This window comes from Amblyomma mixtum, chromosome 1, assembly GCF_055824585.1.
Source record: "Amblyomma mixtum isolate Tamu chromosome 1, ASM5582458v1, whole genome shotgun sequence".
Lineage (NCBI taxonomy): Eukaryota > Metazoa > Arthropoda > Arachnida > Ixodida > Ixodidae > Amblyomma > Amblyomma mixtum.
In genome coordinates this window covers 236,919,294-236,941,437 of record NC_143012.1, presented here as the reverse complement: position 1 = coordinate 236,941,437, position 22,144 = coordinate 236,919,294, and the positions used below count along the sequence as shown (strand labels likewise).

At 50.7% G+C, this 22,144-nt stretch overlaps 1 protein-coding gene across 3 annotated transcripts in view; it reads right to left on the bottom strand.

The window, feature by feature from the left end:
• Positions 1–22,144, bottom strand: part of Sbf (SET domain binding factor) — a 154,792-nt gene that overhangs the window by 66,594 nt on the left and 66,054 nt on the right. For all 3 annotated transcript variants that reach the window (XM_089565128.1, XM_089565132.1, XM_089565138.1), the window contains exon 2: positions 943–1,349. In XM_089565128.1, coding sequence (XP_089421254.1) covers positions 943–1,349 — 407 coding nt within the window. The remainder of the gene's footprint in view (positions 1–942; positions 1,350–22,144) is intronic.

Here is a 22,144-nt window from a genome sequence, read left to right as displayed (position 1 = left end):
CAAGTGAGCGCCACGTGCATGGAATGCACTCAAAAAGCAGCTCCCCAGTTTTTGACAGTGCTGCTCTACCAGTATGCGGACCCCCATTGTTGTGGAGGAGGCACAACCCATCTGTCTCAAATACTGAGCTGTTCCAGAAGAACAGTTGGATTCAGATTTTGCTTCCTTCAGTGGGTTTGAGTAGGCGTCTGTGGTCACTGTACTTAGCATTGGAGCATATGACCCCCTAAGAAAAAAAAACATGGCTCTGTGTGGTGATTGTTCTAATCATGCTTTGTTTAGTTTTAAAATCGCAGTATGGCGCCACACTATTACTTTTGCTATGGCTCATATAAGTGCACCCTCTGGAATGACCGCAAGCAAGGCTTCAGTATTAGGTTCATACTGACACAGAAGCTGAAGATGGTTAAACAGAAACCCTGATGGGAAAATTTCGAATAGTACTTCTTGTGATAGAAGCTGTCTGCTTAGCTTAGCTCAATTATATTAGTCTTACTGACATCACAAGATACTGCTTAATTCAGCACTTTGGAAAATGTGTGCACTTAACTGACGTACTCAGAAAAAGGAAATAAACAACAGGACAGCAGAACATTTCATGCCCCAGCACATTTAAGCCAACATGACAAATATGACCCTTGCTTTATTATGACACTATATGCAGTCTGTGTGAGCACTGACAAATATGCCAAGGAATTACCAGTATGTCTACATTTCACAAGCAAATGATGGCTAACGAAAGTTACGAGTCATAGCCAAAGCTGTTACAATGTGCTATGCAGCAACAACTGCAAGCCTAGCAGTGAATTTGAAAAGTATGTTGCAGGGCCTTGCAAACCCTTGAGAGGGAGGAAGTCGGACACATTGAAACTGCGCAGGCTAGCTGGTCACAAATACGTCCTGGAATATGTTCAGCGCAACCTGTCCAGAGTACACGCTCACCCTGAAGGCCGGAACACAGTCAAGGCGTGAGACGAGCACCAGGCACTTGGGCGCATACATGAGCGAGTGGTGCTGCACCAGCGTGCCCGTGCCCCCGCCGTTGAGCCCCGCTGCTGTGGCAGCCAGCTCATCTTGCTCGTCATCTTCGTCTTCTTCGTCGGGGCGCCGACGCTGCAGCGCCGCGGGCGTCAGGGCCACCGGCTCGTTGAAGGCCAGGCAGGCGCAGTAGTGCCGCTGTGCGTCGATGTCGGTGAGAACGGCCACAAAGAAGCTTGGCTGGCGACGTGCCGTGACCAAGGCCCATCCTTGCGGCTGGCAGAAGGACTCGATGCCCTCGATGAAAGGTGTGTCCTTCCAGTCCTCCTCGGGAAAGCGCTGCTCGATGCGCCCACTGCTCAGCCCACTCCCTGCACCAATGGAAAAGACAAAGGAGGTCAGCGTCACCCACAGAGTGGCACCAGACATCTTACTGCACAAAGCATATATACCTGCTTAGTGAATGCATGGGTCAGTTTTCAATTCCCATAAAGAAAAAATGCAAGACTCTCTCATTACTTGTATGCACAGGCCTAAAGACAAAAAAAAAAGTAAATAGGACAGGCTGCAGCAAACTCCACCAGTGGCTTACCCAGTAGAAGTTTTGACATTTACAACCAGAGAACCAATATCAACGTTTTGTTAGATAAGCATCTATTTGCTAATCAGAAATACCTTTCATAAAACATCATCACAGGTAGGTATGCCTTTACTGTTTAAGAAGATAACGCGGCCATGCTACAGCTTCTGGTGGTGGTGTCGCATGTAATAATAGCAGCAAGCGGCAGCAAGTGAGACCAGGGTGAGACTTCATGAGCAAACTACTGTGCTAACAGCCCAAACAATATACATGTCCATTAGAGAGTCTGTCAAGTTTGTTGACCTCTCAAGAGACTCACAAGATTCCTGCAGGCTGATGAAAAGTGCCCATGTGTTCTCGTCTACACTAACAGCATACAAATACAAGGTTCACGAAGTACACTACACAAACAAATAATATTACTGGTTCAAACAGAAGTTAACCCTAGCAAAGTAAGCCTCATGACCTGGTTATGCCACTCTAGCCATAATGAAATCCCTCAGTGTCGGTAATTTTGCAAATGCTAATAACAGCGAGAATGTAAATCTTCATCAGTTGCAGAGTGTGTACCTCTGCAGGACTGAAAACAATAGTGTTGGCCTCTTTAGCTTTAGCATCTCATCTGAGTGGCGTAAACAGCAGTTAACATGCACAAAAATGGCTGCTTAGAAGGGTTACTAATATGAATTCTATCATAAAAGTCATATACAATTAAAATTATCAAGAAAAAGGCCAAACAAACAACTGAACAGCAACAAAGCTGTGTCAATAGCATGAACACCCATTCCATGTATGTTATGTGCACCTGAAAGCTGCACAATAACCTGTTACAAACCCAAGTGACAGTAGCATACACCTCTCGGTGTTGAGTGTTCCCTCAATATCCATAAAGGGTGCTTTTATGCAATGACATACTCTCTTCTGAAGCACGAAAAGCACGGCTGCTTTCATCGTTTTCACAATGCTGCAAAAGCTTACAGTTGCTAACGACGTCACACTAATACAGTCGTGTTCCATTAATATGATCCTCGTTAATATGAACGACTCAAATTATAAAAATTTTTCAGGGAACAAAACTTTTTAATGCTATGCCTCGCTAATATGGAAACTCACTGTCCGGACAACAGACAGGGTGAAAGTGCATAGAAGAGATCTGGGCCAGGGTATTTTTGTCGTGTTAATATGGCCAGTGATGAGAACAAACCTCGCCTGCCCTAAAAAGATATTTCTTTTCCTATAGTCTGAGCGCATGAAACCAGGAAAATGCAATGCGAAAGCGCAAATGTTTGAGCAACAGCCTAGTTTTTTGTTGTTTCCTGCTTTACACTGCCAACTTGACGGGCCAACGCGGATTACCTTCTGTTGAATACATTGTCGGCAGCACGTGCTACACTGAGGGCCGACTAAGTACAGATAAGTACTAGCGGTGCCTGGGGCGTGGAAAATCGTAGTAGGAGATCTGCCATCACACCTTCCATGGAGCACTAGGTTGTCCACGTTGCCCCATATTATTTAATAAATAATGACCACTAGGATAATGCATTTGGAGCTCCCAAGAATGCGTCTCAATTTCCTCTTCACTGCCAGTCAGTATGCACAGAAGCATACCGTTTTCATGAAGTATTTTCATTTTTCTTTTCTGCACAATTCATTAATATGGACTCGCTTCATGTAGTTTTGCTCGGGAACCAAAATTTCCATATTAACAAGGCACGACTGTATAGCCCGATATCCAGGGTTAACACAGAAGGATAAACCACTCCCACTTTGCAATTTCGAGAAACATATTAATAGTGTGCTTTGGACGATTACCGGCGTGTATGTGAGGTAGGAGAGCACCAACCGTAAAACAGAGGAGATAGCAAACAGTGAGAAAGAAGAAAACTGGGGATGGAAAAAGAGGCGGGGGGGGGGGGGCGGGGGGGGGGAATAAACTGCTGACACAGCATGGAATGGTCAAGACTTGGGTGGCAGTAGAAAAGAAATAAAAGGAGGGACGAGGAGAAAAAAGCAGAAAAGAACAAAGGAATGCAACGAATAGAACAATCGGCCAGGTGTTTACCAAACCCCGCAAAAAAAGAAGAAAGAAAAAGCAGCGAACGCTGACCAAAAATTGAGAGAACACAAAAATAAATAAAGATGGGCTGAGAACAAGGGCGCTGGTGCCGGATACAAAAGAAAACCGGCGCCGAAAGAAACAAACTATACATTCAGCAGCAAAGCAAACGGAAGCCAACGATGTACTACGCAGGCAAGCACCGACACGCGACCGCTGGGGCAGCTCCGCGGCGAAGCCGGTGACCCGCGAACACACACACGGTGGAGAGAGAATAAACAACGGAGCACAAAACCCATACAGCCAAGGTCGGTCGCTCCCCCTACGCGACAAACGCACACACACACACACACAAAGGGGAAAAAAAAAGAAAGCGAGAGAGAAGAAAACCACCGCCCGAGAGCGCGTCAATACGCGTCTCGTCGTCTTTGCTGCTTGGTCTTTTGCCCTCATTGTTTCGCTCAGTTGTTTCCCCTCCCGACCCCTCCCTTTCGACGACGCGCCCTTTCGTTGGCGACTGCCTCCGTCCCGCGCAGCGCGCACCGTTCGCCTGTCTCCGGGGTCCCACGCGCGGGTCTTTAATAAATTATACCTAGGGCACTTCGTTTGCCGCATGGCTAATCAGCACCCTGGTTAGCATACCCGTGTTTTAGCCTCTCCTTTCTCAAAACATACACTTTCCGAACTTATGTCCAAATTATGAGCCACACCATGAATAACAAGCGTTAAATGAGGTTTAAAACCATCGGTTAACTGAGAAAGTTCCTGAGGAATAACCGCATGACATCCGCTAATTTTCGCATAGGTGTCTTCATCTTAATGCACTGGAAAACTGCATTCTCTTGAAGGCGCATTTTCGGGTAGAGATCTGGTTTAACCCGATGCACTGACATCGCACAGTACACGGGTAAAGTGAGCCTCAAGAATTTCGCCTCCATCGAAATTCGGCCGCCGCGGCCGGGATCGAACCCGCGTCTTTCGGACCAGATAACCCGATCTTTAAGAAATATGTTCGGGGTGCAAGAATCGGGTAAAACGAAGGACCTTAAATATAGAGGACACTATATTTATTTATTTCATTATTTATTCATTTATTAAGCACAATACCCGTGGGCATACAGCGGGGGGGGGGGGGGGGGGGGGGGGGGGGGACAAGAACCAGTACAACACATCACGTATCCATGACACCAAAAAAAAAAACTTTGCCCGAACACATACACAAAAAAATATGGGCACTTTTTTACTTCAGTAGTCCTACTGATTTAGAAATTTAGAACTGATTTAGAACCTGCTCACAATCATAAATATCGAACCGGGCAGTGAGAAAGCGCTCGTGAGTCGAGACTGCTAGCGAAAAGGAGAAATAATAAAGTTGCAACCTCCCCAAAACTGCTCCGCCGCTCACTGTCTCCTCCAAAAACTCAACTTTCACGAGAGCATCGCGTCGACATCCGCATGCGCTCGGCGAACGAATCAGATCATTATGTGCCATTTCAACGGCAATAAATACTTTCTGGCTGTGTCGTATGTGCGGCGGTACATTTTTTTTAGAGGCGAAAGCCTTTAGTGGCTCATACTGTCGTCGTTAACAAAGCATGTCACATGCGTTTAACTTCGAATAGAGGAGGGAAAAAATGAACCTAGAAGCCAAGTTTGATGACTGTAGAGTAATTCATTAATTATAGGCAAAAATGTCGAAACAGCGTCGAAATAGAGTGGACGTCGATATAGCCACGGGAACGTACGTCACATTCACCGGAAGTCGTCACGGCACAGTGAAAATTGTCACAGATGGTCGCAAAAGTCGGATTTGTGTCAAATTAGATGGAAAAATGTGTAATTAAACGTAATTAACACTTAGCATCCCCGAAAGATGTACAGTTTGGGTATCGATATAGCCACGGGAACGATGTGACGTCACACCCACCGGAAGTCGCCACGGCATAGTGTCCTCGGCTTTCGCCTCTCAACACTTTAGTTGCCGAAGTGTCCACGCAATTTTTTGTTCGGAGAAGGTAAACGCCCTCAAGCACGTGGTTCAGTGCCCAAATAGGTCGCAACCGAAAGCTGCCTTGTTGGACCACCTGGACAGGAGCCGAAAGCAGCCTGGTCACTGTGGACATGCCTAGTCTGGCCAAGTCACCGCGAGGCCGTTATCACCCCAAAAACGTTCACCCCGACGTTCTGGAACAAGAGGACCTTTTCCTGCCGGCCCCGCGCTGCCCATGCGCAGAGCAGGTGTGGGCCATATGCGGACCAGTAATGGACCGTTCTATAACCGTACTATAACTGTATGTAGAACACATGTCAACCACTCAGTCTGCGTAAGACAGACGGCGTCCTCCTCGACCACAAGTTCGAATCTTCGTTAGGGTGCGTCCGAAAGTGTGGGTGGATGTGATCGTGAGCGCTTGTGAACTGTTCTGTACACTCCTGGGCTGACTGACCTTCCTGGGTCAATCAGTCAGTACAGCTTGTAAATAAAGCTAGTTTTTCTTCTCCCATCAACCAACTACTCTGATCCACTGCATTCCTGTCCTGGCGACAACAGGCGACGACTTGGACCGAGGACCCGTCCAGCGACACCTGAACCCCGTCTTCTAACGAAGTTAATCGCACTGCGCTCATAACGAAATTCGCCTCTTGCTTTTTTTCTTTATTAACTGTACTATGTGTAAAACTACCTTTCCAACTAATAAGAATTATCGGAAAATGGAAACTACGCATCTGGTTTCGAAATGCAATCAGCTCCGGAAATATGAATGCGCCACGATGACGCCGAATGTAAATTTTAAACAATACTGATTTATGCAGAGAAACAACATTCCCACACTCACAAAAAGCCAGTAAAGCATTCGTGCAGGCTGCCGAATTTGTCAGATGATGAGCGTACTTCCACAGCGTACAAATTACATAATTTGCGATAGTTTGTTTCGCAACCGAACGTATTTCGTGTATACGTAAACGCTCGCGGTACTGAGCGTGTTTTGAAATTAAAGCACGAGTTGCCTGGACAAAGCGTGTCATATTTCTGCAGCACAGTCTACGTTTTCGGACATATATACAGTACACACTGCTCAATTTTAGACTCTTTCGGTTTTGTTCAAAATTTCACGCTGCACTTTGGTCAATGTGAACCCTCACGCTCGTTGGCTGCTTTCAGAGAAATACAAAAGTTGAAACTGCGCGCTGTACACGCATAGTATGTGTTCCTCATTTGTCCATGTCCTTTTTGCGGAAGTTACGCAATACAAATTTCACGCTTCTCAGCATTCGCACGGTGAAAGAACGCTGGCAGAGCCGCTGTATGAACCAGAGGCACGAGCTGAAAACGTTGAACAAGTCCAGTGAGCGTGTACCTACTCGCCAACATGGCTTGTACGATACGCACACGGCTCAGATAACAGACCTGTCCGGATTGTTGCGCGTCTTGCAGAATTTCCGTGCGTAGAGAACCGGCGCATCTCTCGAGTGCAGAACACTCCCGTCGTGCGAGACGCGACAGATAGCAGTGTTAAAAGAAAAAAAAAAAAAAGACGCGCACGATAACGCTCCGTTCGCGACACGCGACAGCGAAGGCGCTGCTGCTGGCGCTGCTTCAGTTCTGCTTTCCATATGCACTCAACACGTACACGCTCGGGCTTACACACGACCGGGAGATAGGCGAAAACAAAATCAAGCCTGTAGAGTACTCGATCTTTACTGCATTGTTCAAATGCGCGGCATCGGCACGAAAGACCAAGGAGAACCGCTGTTTACGGTCAATCGGCCATGTTCGGTAGTCTTGGCAGAGCGGCGGTCCGTACTGCGCATGCGCGCGCTCGTATTGCGGTGGTCCAGCTTTTCTTGGCAATGAAAGGAGAAGGTTACAGGGGCGGAGCGTTGGTACAACTGCGTCATTCCGCCAAATAGTTCGGCCGCATGACAGTGCGTCTGACCGCCGGGCACGCTGCTCTCTGCGCCGAAATTTCACCCCATGGATGGACGGATAGGAACGTCCCCTTTGAAACGGGGTGGTGGCAATTGCCACCATGGTCAGCTTTTTTTTTCCTTTATTTTTGCTTATCTGTGTTGTTAATTCTCATTAAGATTTGCCATCTTCTTTCACTACCGTTTCCTACGCTTCTAACCTGATGTCACCACTCTGCTTTTCAGTCTCCAATCGCTTTCTGCTAACTTCCACTGCAGATTTATTTACATGACCATTGTTATCTTTAAACCATAGGACCGCAGGAAAAGTGACTGTGCCTGCATCGACATCCGGATGGATACCATCACATATGAGTATGATGTGTTCAATTGTTTCCACAGATCTACCACACACAGCACATGTGTTATCTTCGTTGTTTTTTTTTTCTTTTTTTGCAGCTGCGCGTTCTAAGACACCCTGACCTAGCTTCAAAGAGCACTGCCTCTTGAGTTATCACAGAAAAATTATTTCCTGATCTGCCTTTTCCAGTATCGATAAAGTTCTGCACTATGCTTCTGTTCCATTCAATAATCCAATTTTTAACTTCCGCATTTTTAACCTGTCATTTAATGCTATTTCTTTCTCTGTCCTCGTGTGCGGCATACTTACTGAATAGTTTCCTAGTTCTTTTCCGCCACTGTGAGTCAGCGCTATTTCTGTATAAGTATTTAAATACCTTAGCTGCCCACCTGTTACCGTCCAATTTCCTCAGGCGTTCTTCATATAGTATTTTACTCTTAGCTTCCCGTGCTTCGAACGATGCCCAGTCCATATCCCCTTGTACTGCCTCGTTTGTGGTTTTGCCGTGGGCACCTAGTGCTAATCTTCCGACAGCTCTCTCATTTGCACCTAATCTCGACTGAACTTCTGCTCTTAAACACAGAACCGCATTCCCGAAAGTAAGCCCCGGCACCATTATTCCTTTCCAAATACCTCTCAGTACTTCATATTTGTTGTACCCCTATAATGCCCTATGCTTCCTTATACCGGCGTCTCTTCGTCCTTTTGCCCTCAGAGACTGTTCATGCTTTTCCGTGTATATCTGCCCTTCGTTTAGCCATATCCCGAGGTACTTGTATTCGGCCACTCTGGGCCACCCACCCATCGCTGGTGCAGCTGGCGCCATCCATGAAAGGTTCTTGTAACAAGCCCTGGCTAGCCAACGTTTTGCTTAGAAAATTTGTTGTAATGAAGAAAACATTTTTCCCTTCACTTTCTGACGTTGAAAGCTGGCAGTTGAGTTAGAAATATGCAATAAATAACTAATACTGACCATATACTGTTATATTCCAGTGCGTAAGAAGAGAGGACGTGTTTCGGCTGCACTTCATTGCCAGAAAAAGTTGTCGCGGAGTATATATAGTGCTATCATCGAAGCACATGTCCCGCTGTGCGAGAGCCGACAACACAAGATAACAAAGCCGAGCAACGGTTCTGAGAGAGGAGAAACAAAATGTTCTCGTTAAGTTCAGAAAATGCATTAAAAGAAAACAAAGCGACCAAATTTCATTCGAACGGCGCCGCGCAGCGTCTAGACAAGCTTTCGCAAGCCAACGCAGCTGCTCGCGGCGGACGAGCCCGATGGGGAGTGAGTTCTGTGCCTCGCTTCGGCCCGATGCGAAGTGAATCACAATGAACCGCCACCAGCTGCAGGGCTCGCACGCGCCGCTGGTTGCGTGCGCGGCCAAAAACTAGCGGCGCGGCTCTCGCACGTCCGATAGAGTGACGCAATACACGCAAGAACCGTTGCGCCTCGCACCCTACACCTTCCTTCCCCGCCCCTCAGCCCTTCCTTTCGCCGAGTTATTTCTTCGTCATGAAACGTCCGAGTTCTAAAACTCGTGCCCGAGGCAAACGGAAGGGGCGGAAAGTTTTTCGAGCCGAAAGCGAGCGGCGTTTGGCTTCAATTAAATTCGCCTTCGCCAAAAGTTCGCGCCTCTTCGGCACTTGAAACGGAAGGGATCGCGCTCACGCGCACAGAGCCGCGCTGTCAGACCTATAGCTTAACGTTATGCAACGGGCGGGGACCGGCGAAATTCGCTTTGATCTTGGATAAACCTTCGACGTGTGAAGCATTTTGTAAACGAGGTCTCACAAAAAACGTGCCAACTCCGTCGGGGCCGTTACTACCCTCGAGGCAACAGTAGTTCGCAATTAAAGTGTTCCGGGATGCAGTCACGCTTATATACCTGCGCCAGTGCATGAGTAATTAAGTTACCTTGAAGGTGGGTGATGGAGCACCTTTTCGCCGCGCAGGCGTTTAAACTACGGATTTTGCCCCATGTTCCGGAATCTAGAGAACAGCGCGAAAATTGAGACACGTCTTCTCATGAAAACAATGCGCTCGCAAAGAAGCCGTCGAATTGAGAGAAGCCCTCCGAACAACGCCGCGACTTCGTGGGACCCCACGCTGCTTCGAACAACACGTACTAGCTAGGCTAGCAGTGCTGCCCGAACCGCCTACGAGGCAACAAGGACGCGAGACTGTGAAGGTCGTGCGAGGCAGTCGGGTGAGATGTGTACGACGTTCAACTGCCTCGCCCGTGTCTCCTCAAGCAAGGCAGGTGCGGCATATCAGAGCAGCTCTCACAACGGTGCACGGAATCGTGACCGAACTGGAAAATCAAATAAACAAACGAGGACGTCGACGCATATCGAACACTGTCAGGCGGCACGGGACGGGACGCTTTATTTTTAATTCTTTTATAGCGTTAGCTCTACTGGTCGCGTTTCGAGCCCCCATGCTACAGTGCACTGTACCCATGCCGATTCCACGAATAGAATCCAAGATTGCGGCCTCCATAGCAACGACACTGTATCCCAATGGTTGCCATGGCAACTGAGGTGGTTACATAATGGATTAAAATAACAGGCGGCAACGTGATGCCGGGCCACCACAAGTGGAAACTAACCTACGCCGATCCGGTATATATATCGCTGTAAGGCAGACGTAAAAGTCGGGCCACTTAGTCCCGACATTCGTGTAAAATTTGTGGGCCAACCGCTTGCCGCAGAATGTTCCATCTGATGTCATACGATTTAGCGTTTCGTGCAGCATAAACTTCCTAGCTCGCGGCAGGGATTCGAACCGGCGACCCACGTTAGGCGTGTTACCGCTCGATATTCGATCGACGCCTCAGCGTCAGCTCATATTTAAGAAGTTCCACCACTGCAGTTTGATTTTGCAGTTTTAATAAGGGCCACGAACAGTTTGTTACGAGAGTAGTTCACGCCAAAAACTAACTTGCTTGCCAGCACGAAAGCATACACTCTCTCAGGAGGACAGACAGAAACGCGACAGACAGAAACAGCCCATGGTTCTCTCTGGCCACGGTCTTTATCCCTGCCCATGTAAAGGTCTCTCAAAGGCGGAGGAGCGGCTTCTGCTTCGCCTGTATACCAATACTTTGCTGTGCCCGCCAGCTCTCGAACACGTCGACCCTTCTTTCTCGGGCAGCTGTCCGCACTGTGCGGAGAAGTCTTCGGACATCTACCACATGGTGTGGGCCTGCCCCTCCAACCCTGCTATCCCCCCTCGCCCCAACCCAACCCGGGAGGACTGGGAGGCGACCCTGTTCGGCTGCTCTGACCTGCAGGCCCAACGTGCCTTGGTCGCGCGAGCCCGGGCGGCGGCCGACGCCACAGGGGTCCCGAACTAGGAACCTCCAACTAGTACTTGTAAGGGCTGGCCCCCTCTGGGTCAGCTCATGCACAACCTCCTGAAGTGTATGTGTACATAAATGTTTTCCACCACCACCACCGCGGGTGAAGTGCTCGTGCCCACCTACGTGGCTCTATTACCGCGCAGCAGCCGCGGCTAGGTGTCTGTCTGCGAATCAGTTTACACGAGCCTGGCGTCGACTGTGCAATCAGCCAAACAACAGAGAAACACGGGAGAGAAACGGACAAACGGCGCTGCAACTGCCGGCTATAACGACGCGAGGCGTGGACGCACGCCCGGGACGAGGCAGCGGCGACACCCGTTCCGGTTCACGACCGCACGCGCAGCATCCATGGCAGAACGCCGCCGACAGACGCGCCCATCATTCGCGGCGCACGCCGAGGAGCCGGAACGAGCTCGCGGCCACATCATCGCACGCCCCTAAAGAAACTGTTCATTCTAGCTTTTTCTGACTTGTAATCTGGCAACCTATGTAACCTATACTCGCTCGACAAGGAGCAGCCTTACGGCAATAAACACCAGTCGTTGCTTATAACCCGAAACAATGGTGTCGTCATTTGTGCGCGTCTCTAAGTTTACACAAATTTATGGTGCCGAAACCCGGGACTAAAACGCTGCAACGGTGCGTAAACAGCAAGGCCATTAAGTCTCGGCGGGACAACGAATTCTGGGCCATCACCGCAACGATCCTTGGAGGTGAAACCACCTTGGACTGAAGGTTCCAGGAACGAGGCCTAGGAAAGCCACGCCCGACGCTCTAAAACGAGGCCTGGAGACGCCACACCTGAAGCCAAGCTTGGCGCTACGACGACGACTGACACTACAACGAGGCTGAAATGGAACGGCTGAAGAAGAAACGAGGAGCTTTGAGATCCCAGGTGACAAAACTGATTTCCGAAGTGGATTCATCTTTAGAGGCGCCTGCTGACGAAAAGGCTCTGAACATACTGTCAGCGAGGCTTAGCGCCCTTCAAATACAGCTCAACGATGTGGACGCTGCTATCGAGCCACTTGTGCCGGATGAAGAAGCCGAGGAAGACTTCACGCGTACAATCGCGTACAACGACAGAATCGTCACCTACGCTGCAAAACTTAGCCAACATGCCGAAACTCAGCGAGCGAACGCCAGTCCAGGACCGGATGCTACACGGGCGCCTCGCGACGGTAACCGGAGCGGTGCCGGCTCAAAGGTCAGGTTGCCGAAACTCGAGCTGCAACGATTCAGCGGCGCCGCCACGGAGTGGCAGCCCTTCTGGGAGCAGTACCGGCAAGCGATTCACAGCAACGATGCCCTTTCCAACGGCGAGAAGTTCTTATATTTGCAGTCAGCGCTCACTGGGAGGGCTGCATCAGCGGTGGCCGGGATTCAAGCTACAGGAGCCAATTACAACACTGCCATCGAGCTCCTGAAGGAGCGCTTCGGACGCACAGATGTGCTAATCCAGGAGCACCTCACCCAACTGCTGGACCTCCCGACGGTACGAAGCGGGCAGGAGGTAAGGGGCCTACGTCGACTCTATGATTACATGCAGCGCAACATAGCCGCTCTCACGGCGCTTGGCGTCAAAACAGACAGCTACGGCGCAATGCTTGCCTCCGCGTTGCTAAGAGTGCTGACAAGCGACCTTGTAATGAATTACCACAAGCGTTGTTCAGCAGAAAAGCAGAAGGATATCCTTTGCATTGCAAGTCTGCAAGAATTTCTAAAAGAGGAAGTTGAGAGCAGGGAGAAGGCGGTGCAGGTTGGTCATCGGGAAAGCAAGAACGTTAATGCAAAACCACGATTCGATAATGAAAAGTCCAGAGTTTCAAAGATTTCAGCGGCATCGCTCTTTTCCGCCAGTGATCTGAAGCGGAATGAGTCCTGTGCATTTTGTGCCGCCAAAGATCACGTGACCAAAGAGTGCCAGACCTCGCTTTCTCTCGAAGAAAAGAAACAGGCATTGCGTCAGGCAGGCCGATGCTTCCGCTGCTCTGTCAAAGGACACACGTCGAAACAATGTCGCAACAAAGGAGTGAAGTGCAAGATATGTGGCAAAATGCATTTAACTCAAATGTGTGATCCTGCGTGGAAACCAGTTAACAGTTCAGCAACCGAACTGCATTCAGCTACAGGCAAGAAGAGCGACAAGGCTCCCACTGTGCTGCTCCAGACTGCCCAAGTATGGGCAGAGGGACCGCAACGAAGCACTTTAACTCGTCTCCTGTTTGACGGGGGTAGCCAGAGGAGTTTTGTTACCGAAGAGCTCTCGCACCAACTCCAGTTAGAGGTTGTGGGAGAAGAAGACATCACCATTTACCCCTTTGGAGGAGCCGGAAACGTTATTAAGCACAAACGGAAGCGTGTCCGCGTTTGGCTGAGAAGTCAGTACAACCGAAAGCAACACTCCATCGAAGCTTTAGAGATACCCGAGATCTGCTCTGACCAGCTGACTCTTCCCGAAAAGGTCATCGAAGGAGTTCAAGCAGAGATAAATGAGCTTGCAGATGTAACCGTACCACCAGGTCATCTGACGAGAAAAGGCATCGGCATTCTTATTGGTTCTGATTATTATTGGACTCTCGCCTCTGGCCACGTGCGAAAACTGCAAGATTCATTAATGGCACTGAAGACGGAATTCGGCTGGACATTGCAAGGTCCTATTCCTTTCAGTAGTTCATCCGCTAGCTGTTCATCCGTGGCTGTGCTGCGGGCCAGCATGAGTGACGAGGCCCAGTGCCTTTCAGCTGACCTTAAGTCGTTTTGGGAGCTCGAGAGCATGGGCATAGTTGAGCCTGTTGCCCAGCAAAACGAAGACAACGACATCATCAAAGAATTTGCCTCATCTGTCAAGCTTGTTGACAGGCGCCACGAAGTCGCCTTACCGTGGAAGCAGGTTAAACTCAACCTAGGCGATAACAAGGCAGTTGCAGAGAAGCGTTTGTACAACCTGACCAAGAAGCTAAGGCGGGACGAGGAAATGATGCACAAATATGATGCTGCGATACGTCAGTACCTCCATCAAGGGTTTGCCGAACGACTCACAGCAGAGGAAGGCAGCAGCTCAGAAAACAGAATTTATTACATGCCGCATCGGGCTGTTCTTAAGCCTGACAGCCTTTCCACCAAGCTCAGGGTTGTCTTTGACGCATCATCCAGCGAGCCAGGAGGTGTCTCTCTAAATCAGGTTCTGGAGGCTGGTCCTAACTTGAACCCTGATCTCCTGAAAATCTTGTTAAATTTCAGAATTCATTGCATCGGCATTACTGCAGACATCGAAAAGGCTTTCCTGCAGATAGCAGTCCGTCGTGAGGACCGTGATGCGATGAGATTCTTATGGTATGAACAGATGCCAACCGAAGAAGACCCGAGGCCGCTCGTAGAGACCTGGAGAATGACAAGGGTACCCTTTGGAGCGACGAGCAGTCCGTTTCTTCTAGCCGCTACCTTGCGTCACCACTTGGCGACAACAGGTGTTCATCCCAAGACAACAGCAATAATTGCTGAAAACCTCTACGTGGATGATCTAATCACTGGAGCAGACTCTGAACAAGAAGCAGAAGACCTTTACCACGAGGCATTGGAAATTATGAGTCTAGCGAGCATGACACTCCGCAAATGGAACTCGAATTCCAAGAAATTGCTCCAACTGTTTGACGACGACGGGATAGGAGGTGCCCTGGACCAGGTGGAATGTCCGACAGCAAGTGTGTCGAGAGTGTTAGGACTTGTCTGGAACAAGCACGATGACTGTTTGGGATTTTCGTTAGAGGCCGTATTGGACCTCCTGAACCAAAACAGCAACACAAAACGCTTTATTCTTCAGGCGTCGGCTCGAATATACGATCCTCTTGGGCTCATCTCCCCAGTCACTGTTACAGCCAAGTTGATGTTTCAAAAGCTCTGGGAGTTGGGAGTTGAGTGGGACGCACCCCTACCTGAAGAAGTACAGTCATCTTGGAAGGAGTGGCATTCACAACTCCACCACTTGACTGAAGTAACCGTACCCAGAAGATACGACGGACTTCATAATGCCGGCAGCATCGATATTCACATTTTCGCCGATGCTAGTCCGAAGGCTTACGGGGCAGTTGCATACTTGCGTGCCTCGGGAACCAAGGCCCCAGCCGTGACTCTGATCTTATCCAAATCGCGGGTGGCACCGATTAAGAAGCTTACTCTTCCCAGGTTGGAATTGATGGGAATGCTGATAGGCGCAAGACTGAAGGAATACTTGATGCAATCACTGAAACTACCAGTTGCCAAATGGCATCTCTGGAGTGATTCTACAATTGCGCTTCATTGGGTTCGCGGGTCAGCGCAACAATGGAAGCCTTTTGTGGCCAATCGGGTGCTGGAAATTCAGCAGCGAACGGATCCAGAAACCTGGAATCACTGTCCCGGAGCAGACAACCCTGCCGACTTTCAGTATAAAGAAACTGTTCATTCTAGCTTTTTCTGACTTGTAATCTGGCAACCTATGTAACCTATACTCGCTCGACAAGGAGCAGCCTTACGGCAATAAACACCAGTCGTTGCTTATAACCCGAAACAATGGTGTCGTCATTTGTGCGCGTCTCTAAGTTTACACAAATTTATGAGGAGGAGGAACAGAACCAGAAGCGGCCGCGCCCGCACTCGCTGCTTCTGGGGTCGCCTACAGCGCATGTGCTACTAGACCAGCGTCGATAGCGCCGCGCGGACCGCATTCCTGGCGCATGACGAACGAACGACGCGGAGACGACGAAGCCGCGCTTTGTGGCTGAGCGCACCGCCGCCGAACGCGCCGCGCCGCACCCGACGGCGACAAGCATGCGCGCAGCCGGAGATAAAAAGAGACTTACGGGCTTACTCGGATGGAGAACGTCTCGTATTTCACGAAGTTTAACTCAGCTCCAGACCGACTAAAACACGAACTATGTGATGAAAAGGTTGGCGGTGTGAACAAAAAGCAAGCAGGCCTTCAGAAGCGTGAGAAGATATGCGCAGTCCAGCCAACGGGCCGTCGTTGCCGTGTGCGGAATTCTGGATGGACGCACATGTGGACAAGCTGACACAGCAACGACTGGTAGATATCGATTCACTGCGAGAATATAAGCCTCGAAAGTGGGGTCAGCGGCGACTGAACCCATCCTTAACTCAGATCTACACACTTATCACGAATACGCCTATACGGCAGTAAAAGGGTCATAAGCTGCCCTTTAGCTCACTGCTTTTTATTAGAGGGAGTGCCCTAGAGGACGGCTTACTCCTTTGGGTTTAGAGTGTAGCTCCGTGACACAAGACAGCGTAGCGGTGGCCGCACAAGAAGGTCGCACTACGGTTTTCCCGTAAGACGCGGAGAAAGTGGGAGCCAGAGCCGTATATTCTGGTGGGAGCATTCCTCAACCCAATCTCCCCTGTTTTTCGTTTCAAATATCTCGAAATAGCAGGACGTTGCGTTTTCAATCCGGCTTCGATCAACGGGGATGCCGCCGCGACTTCCAGACGCTAAAGTTTAGGTCGCTGCACTAAGCAGGACACACAAAAAAGTGTCCTCAGTGCAACTTAAAGAGCAATCGTGAAACACCGTTACTAATTAGGACAGTTTTTAGGCTATTTTACCCCACACACCATTCAACGCAATCTTTCAGCTTTTTGGCAACCAGAACCCAGGGTTCTGTTTACTGGCAGCAGTGACAGCAAAGCCGATGTGGGGGCTCCTCGATGGGTTGCAGATGTGTGCATACGCGAAACCCGCCCTGCACGTTCCAGGAAGTGCGGTGTCCGCTGAGTCGGGCTCCGGCGATCCCTGGGCTCCACCCACTTGCACGTATGGCGCCACTGCACTGATACTGGCCGAAAATGTAAAGATCTGCCCCATTATTGAAGGGTTTAAAACCAGATCCAAACAAAGAGTTGAGAGGAGCGCACTGAATCTCGGACTCGGCCGCTTGTATTTCGGTCCCGTCCTTAATTAGTTTTGTTTATTACGAAGTTGAAGCGGCTGTCCCAACCGGCATCGTGTCGCCGGACGAGCGGACGAAGACCCGAAGAGCTCTTCGTACTGCTAACCGATCACCGGACAACGTGCCATCGTCATCCTTCGCTTCCGACAAGTCCAAACCGGCCATCCGATGTTTCGAAAATTTAGGCTTACACTGTACATATTTAACGGTCCTAATGTTCCGTAACCTTTTATAGCGAATGCACAGTAGCAGACACAACAATATGGACCACGCTTCGACAGTCAAATTCTTCACACGCATTACTTAGCGAATATTAATGGTCGTTAGATACTACTGCAAGTAAATTAGGCTTGTGCTCTTGCGCATCAAGGCACTCAACATTTCCATTTTCGTTCTACCCTACGCACAGGGAAGAGTTGGGACGCCCCAGCAAGGCTCGTATCATTCCGTCCGCGACAGTATGAGTACGTCGGTGGCTCAATTTCCAGGACCGTTACAGTGATGGGGCAACGGGAAGAGGCGAGAATCCAGATGAGATATGCCTGGCTGGCCCTCGGAAGGCCAGACTCAGTTCAGTAAGGCGCTACAGTCCGATACAACTCAAGAAAGAAGCGGCTTTTTTCCGACAAAGGATAACCCTTCCAGCCAATGGCGTCGGGTGAGTTTCGTCAAACTGCTAGCGTGGCAGTGTAGGGAGCGGCGTGGCAACGCAAGGAAGGGACTATCCCCGTTCATCTGCCACTCCCTGCATTGTACCGATAGCAGGGTCATGAGAGTCGTCCGACGCCACTGGCTGGAAGGGGTTCCTTTGACGGGGAAAAGCCGCTTCATTCTTGAAGTGTATCCGACTACAGTGAACCAATCAGTTGTACGACGGCGTCGCTTTATAATAGTTCAAAATCTTGCAACAGGGGCACCTATGTACTTCATGTCCTTTCTCGCTCAGTGTTTCAATTTAGCTTTTACATAACAGCGCAGGTAAGTAAGAAAAATAACAATTTGTCACTTGAGGAACAAAGAAAAGAAGAAGAGGGAGGTATGTCATTGTTGCTCCCGGTCGAACATATATACCACGTGACCCACTTGGCAAAACCGCGCGCCATTAAGTCGCTGGAATCATCTTACGCGTCGCCTTTTGTTCGCGCCCTCGCAGCAAACCGTACGAGGCGTCGGTGTCGAGTTCGTGCCACGCGCCACACAAAGCAAAGGCCGCGGTACGGCATTTCGTACACGACAGTATAGACAATCGCGCGAGAAAGGTAAGTCGGCAGGGAAAGTGAGACCGCTCGTGCCAACCCGACCGCGCCGTTGCCCGCGCGGAATTCAAAAAGCAGCAACGACGCCCTTGCCCCGTGCACTGCTCCTTTACCTTCCGCGGTGCCCGTCTGCAAAGACACCCGCTGGTGGAGAAAGCGATGACCAGCGGAGAAAGCGATGGAGGGATCGCATTCCCCCCCCCACACACACACACGTGCCGCTACATTGTTTCTTTGTTTAAAAGAGGAAGGAAGAGGGGGAAGAGAGCGGGGATACCTAATGAAAATGCGCAGAAGGGCAGAGCGGGAGGGAGAGCGTTCCGCGACCGCGTCGACAACAAGCCTCGCCGCCCTCGCCGCAGTCACGGAGAAAGCGACGAGACGGGCACTTGCCCTGCCGCGCCGGAGAGTGGGTCAGCACCCCCCTTCCTCCCTGCGCCACGATCGTCGGCGCGGGCGCGAAGCTGTGTTGGAGTGGGAGAATCGCAAGATAGAGGGGGGGGGGGGGGGGTGAATTATAAGCAGGAGAAAACGACGAGGGGATGGGGGGGGGGGAAGGTGCGCGCACGTCCGCTCGACCGGCAAGGAAAGGAGAACCCAGCGAAGCGAAACCAAAACTAAAAAATGAAAGTCCCCCCCACCCCCCCCCCCCCCCCCCCCCCCCCCCCCCACCCACGTCTCTCTTTGTTTCCCACTGCTGCAATGCGGTGTGCCCGTACAGACCAACTACAAGCAGCAGGTGGTAGCGCTTCGAACACGGAGGACTTGAGTGCGCGAAGCAGCAGCGAGGACAGAGGAAGAACGACGAAGAGTCTTCCTCCCGAGGCGACTCCACCGAAATGTCACGTGCATAAAAAGTTGTACACTGGGAATGCACGTATTTACAAGGGGCAGAGCGGGACAACGTCACTGTCACGACGCTGGGTGCAGCACACCGCATCCACTTCAGACACTCAGCCGCCAAAGCCTTCTTTATCTAGCTGTGTCGCACATTAGATAACGCAAGATACCGCCTCCGTCACAGAAGAGGCTGGTCGCAGCCGCAATCCCGCGCTTATCTCAACAGCCGGTTCTTCGCTTCATCTCCATCCGGGGTTCGCTTCAACGCGAAGCCAAATTCGTGGCGCCCACAGCGTGGACACCGTCACCTCAGCAGTTCCATACAGTTGACTGTAGAAAAAAAACGCAATTCGAATCATAGAACCGATAATGACAGGACCAGCATCAGTTCGGATAAACCGGAAGTTCGAATTAAGCAGGTTCGAATCAACGCGCTCTCACTGCACCATGCAAGCTCGAGGCAACGGCCGGATATCAAGGGGGGGGGGAGTGAACAGCGCGCCTCAAAGACACGTGATGCCACAACGAGTTAAAGGGCGGAAGCGAGCCTTGGACGCCCCTTATCGCCAGCCATGAAAGTTCCCGCGCGCACATTTAACGCCGAGGGAAGAGACGGAGCAGGCATCTGGAGGACGCCGTCGAGCGCGCACATGCAATGCTTGCGATGCGTCCTCCCGCAAATGACGGAAATGGCTGCGATGGGCGGCAAAAGAACGAATGAGAGAAAGAAACGAGCAATCGTCGCCAGGAAATGGAGAAACTGCGCCGCGAGCCGGGAGAGCGCACATGCGACTGATGAGGCCCGGCGAGCGAGCAGACACTGTGCAGGCCGAAACGGGCCTCAAGAAACGGGAGTGCCCCAGCCGAGGCATCGGAACCGAAAGAGCGAGAAGCCTACGGGAGGGGCAAATGGGCGGAAGGACAGTGCGTACGCGAAGGGGCAAGAACTGCAGAACGAAGAAATCAGACCGGCCAGGCAAAAAGAGAAAGAAGGGAGGTAAGACTTGTGAAAGAGGAGACAATGCGGAAGCTTTAGACAAAGGGGGAAAGCCAGGGTCCGTAACAGAATAAACATATTTTACAGTTATAGCTACACATAAGACTGCAACCAACTTTGTGGCTGCGGAGCAGAACCTAGGGGAGCACGTGAGAAGAGAACACTTGTTGAAGCAGCCAGAAGGTTGCCTCCCGGCTGACCCCAACAACGCTCCTCACCAAGGTCGCACGTGCAGGAGGACCATCGAACAATGAATGGGCTCGCCCCTTCTTGTCCCCTCGAAGCGACCCGCACCACGTGACCCCTTCCAACATGGTGCTTCTCGGAACCGCCCGAGACGCTACCCTCTTCACGCACAACAAAGGGCACGGGGCAAAGCCAAAGCCGCAAAGCACGCAGCATTGAGGAAGGAAAGGCACGTAGGCACATGCTCACGAACAAGGGGAACGACCTCTAACTGGTGGGGTGAGCACAGTAGACTGCCGGGCCAGCTCTGGCACATGGCCGACCAATCAAGAAACCGGTGGCAACAAGACGCAGAGCCGAAAGGAAGATGGTCCACAACGTGCCCCCTTCTTTTCCTTATGTCCCGCGTACTGCGAGTTGCAGACAGCGCTGGATTAAGAGGGAGGGGGGAGGCTAAGGGGGCTGCAGCCCAGGGCCTCAGCTCCGACAGCAGGAGAAGGGGCCCATCTATGGAAACGCGGGCAATGGAACTTCGAGCGACCGTATGAAGCAAGAAAACCAGAACAAGGAGATGGGCCCCTTCCTTATGTAACTTCGTTTCGCCGAATCAGTTGAGAAGAGTTTGTCGAGCTGCAAAAACAGAAAGCGACATGGGAAACCCCGCGTCTGTCAACCGTCCGACTAGCGCCTGAAAGCTGGTCGGGACGAAGTGAAAGCCCGATCTTAGAAGTGCGTTCCTTAGAGCTGATGTGGCAATGCTGCGCTTCACTATAGTTTCGAGTGCGCTGACGAAAAGGGCAGGAGGCTCTTCATAGAGCGTGGCAGATGTGATCTGGTGTGATTATGAGGGTCACATCAAGAAACCTGAGTTCATTGTTTGCCGGAAGTTCTGAAGTTAAGGAGAGACCTGTCAGTTTCGCTAGCGCAAGCCGTGAGCAGGAAATCTCTCGCGAGACGAACTTGCCTCCAAGTTTTACCCAACCGCATGCCCATCATCCATCCTTCACCTGCATCTTGTTATTTTCATTTTCTCATGTCACTCTTCCTACAGGCATCGTTCCTTGTTAAAACCTTTACACCGCCCCTGACGTTGACTCACCTGACAGCTTGCCTCGAGAATATACTTAATGTGTGTGCACCTTTCGAATAAACTTCAGTTGTAAGTCCGCGCCTGTGTCGTACGTTCCTCCGTCCTGTGTTTGCGCTGTTCCCTTTTAATTAAAGGGCCCCTGCCCACCCCATGGTCGCAAACACTCTCTACCTCACTTTGAGCGAGCCTCCTCTCCTTCCATTCCCTCCTCGAAATTTTTCTCTCCCGCTCCTCGTCGAGTAGGCTCCGCAAGGCAAAATCACCCCTTCCTTCTCCGATGTAAGCCGGAGGCGTGGTGTCTGTGGAGTGCGTCACAGGGCTACGTCATGGCCCCACCTTCAATAGAATTCTTTTCTTGGTTTTTGCTGCTGGGTCTGTTCGAGGGGAGGGGGGGGGGGGCGCTGCGGGCGCGCACACTGAACGATCGAGAGGCGCGATCGGCTCGACCACCTAGACTTGTTAGCGAGCGCATCCTTTCATACATCTGTTTGTCATTCCCAGTTAGCGAGCCACCTTTTCATTTTCTTTTTAGGCCTCCCCACCGCTTCACGAGCGGAGGGGCGGAAGTCGGGCCCGGCAAC